This window comes from Ipomoea nil, unplaced genomic scaffold (assembly GCF_001879475.1).
Source record: "Ipomoea nil cultivar Tokyo-kokei standard unplaced genomic scaffold, Asagao_1.1 scaffold2360, whole genome shotgun sequence".
Taxonomy (NCBI): domain Eukaryota; kingdom Viridiplantae; phylum Streptophyta; class Magnoliopsida; order Solanales; family Convolvulaceae; genus Ipomoea; species Ipomoea nil.
In genome coordinates this window covers 705,766-708,403 of record NW_017618788.1, presented here as the reverse complement: position 1 = coordinate 708,403, position 2,638 = coordinate 705,766, and the positions used below count along the sequence as shown (strand labels likewise).

Genomic DNA, 2,638 nt, shown 5'->3' with positions numbered 1-2,638 from the left:
ATGGTCTGTAGGTCTGAGTCCAGCGAGGGACTTTTGGCTGATGTACACACCCCTGAATTCTTTAATGGCATACGAGCTTCTGGCATACCTAACCACTCTTTAACGTTAAAGGTTGGCTCACCTGTGATGCTACTGAGAAATATAGATCACTCCCACGGGTTGTGCAGTGGTACTAGATTGATAGTCACTAAGTTGGCAGAACATGTCATAGAAGCAAAAATATCCACAGGTGACCATACAGGTAATAGGGTGTTGGTTCCTCGAATGTCTATGACTCCTTCAGATCCAAGATTGTCATTCAAGTTTAAAAGAAAACAATTCCCATTAATGCTGTCATATGCAATGACTATAAACAAAAGCCAGGGACAGATGTTATCCCATGTTGGATTGCTACTCAAGAAGCCAGCTTTTGTACACGGACAATTATATGTAGCCGCATCTAGGGTGAGCAATCCTAAAGGGCTCAAAATTTTGATTTGTAATGAGTTAGGCAATAGTTGTAATTCAACCACCAATGTTGTTTACAAAGAGGTATTTAACAATTTGTAATTTCAAAATTGTTATGATGTGTTAGACCAATAACAATCGTTACTGTTAACTAGTGTGGTTTTTCCCATTTCTTAAATCCAAAGTAATGCTTAGTTGAAAAAATGGTTATCTTACAATACAACAAATATATTTTCATTAATGTTAAATTATGGTCCCGTGCATCGCACGGGTATCATACTAGTACTTCTAAAAATAATATCATCAACATATATTTTGTACTAATAAAATGTGATCACCGTCTTGAATTCTAAATAAGGTTATGTCAACAAGGCCCTTTGTGAATCCACAACTAATTAAGAACATTGATAAAGTATCATACCAAGCTCTTGGAGCTTGTTTTAACCCATACCATTCCTTATTTAGTTTATAGACCTTATTAACTTCACATTTTACCTCAAATCCGGATGGTTGTTCAACATATACTTCTTCTTCAAGTAAACCATTTAGGAATGCGCTCTTTACATCCATTTGATATACCGTGAAGTTCTTATAGGCTACGTAGGCTAAGAAAATTCGAATAGCTTCAAGTCGTGTAACTGGGGCAAAAGTCTCATCAAAGTCTATTCATTCTTCCTGATTGTAGCCCTTTGCAACTAGCCTCACTTTATTCCTAATAGTAACTCCATCTTCATTGGTTTTGTTCCTGAAGACCCATTTTGTACCAATAACGTTATGATCTTTTGCAGGGCCGGCCCTGGGGTATGGGCAGGCTGGCGGCTGGCCCCTGCCCAGGGCCCATCCCTAGAGGGGGCCCATAGACTAAGATATAATAAATTGTATATATTATATATACTAGTATTTTCTATGCGCGATGCGCAAAAATCAATGCCCAATATTAATACTCTATATTAAAATCTTAGATTTATATAATAATAATAATAATAATAATAATAATAATAATAATAATAATAATAATAATAATAATAATTATTATTATAATTATAATAATAATAATAATTGTAATAATAATAATAATAATAATAATAATAATAATAATAATAATAATAATAATAATAATAATAATAATAATAATAATAATAAAAACTCTAATATATAATGTCTATATATTATTAGCATTGAAGAAGATAAGAAAATATATAGTGGATGCATATGCATAGCAACAATAGTGGAAAAAGATAACGGAAGTTATAACGGTAGGGGTATTTTTGTCCAAAATATTGTATAGTACAACTCTTATAGCATAATGTATACAAAAAAAGTAATGGAAAAATGGACATAAATGAAAGGTATAACTTTCATTCACACTTATTAGTTTTTAGATTAGATTACTTAATATATATTAGAAAAAATTATTTAATTATTTTTGACTTAATGACTTCTTATGGAAGTCGAATAGATGGAAGATTCAGGAAGAACCGAAGAAAAGAGGCATCGGCGCATCACAAGTCACAACCATTCAATACCTCTCCGCCACAGCAACCGTTTAATTCCTCTCAGGGAGTTATTAAAAGTCCAGAAGCTAAATAAGAATGAGCAATTGAGTGAATCGGCAACCTACTTTCATAATCCACAAATAACAAATCTTCTCTGCGGTCAGCCAATCTTGACTATGTTCACCGCACTTTCACTACTCTGGTCTATAATTGTAATTTGCAAAGGTATTTTAATGTTTATGATTTCAGATTTTTTTTTTTTTTTGGAAGCTATGATTTGGGAATTAAGCCGTATTGTTAATTGTATTGTTGAAAAGTCTATGATTTGGCCATTTGGAAATTGGGATTTGCAGAATTGTAGAATGCAATACATTAGGAATTTGTAGAATTCTGATTTCTGAAAGCTCTATAATTTATTTAAAAATGATAATTTTTAATTGAGATTTGCAGAATTGAAAATTACAAGTCATGGCTTAGTCATGACTTAGTTTTTAAAGGGCGTCACCATTTCGTCGTGGTAAGAGTTTAGCAACGGATATATTGCTTGTTTAGCGACGGAATATCCGTCGCTACATCTAGTGACGGAATATTCCGTCACTTTCCACTCGCAAATTTTGACGTCGAAGCCGTCGCCGGTCGGACTTTAGCGACGGATTATTTTGCTCTGGCGACGGAAAGTTCCGTCGCCACGGCTA

General features: G+C 33.5%; 1 protein-coding gene across 1 annotated transcript; it reads left to right on the top strand.

The window, feature by feature from the left end:
* On the top strand, nt 1-549 carry LOC109152036 (ATP-dependent DNA helicase PIF1-like). Its single transcript, XM_019299619.1, has one exon. It carries the CDS (start codon nt 1-3, stop codon nt 547-549), a length of 549 nt encoding a protein of 182 aa, XP_019155164.1.
* Nucleotides 550-2,638: the final 2,089 nt, after the last annotated feature.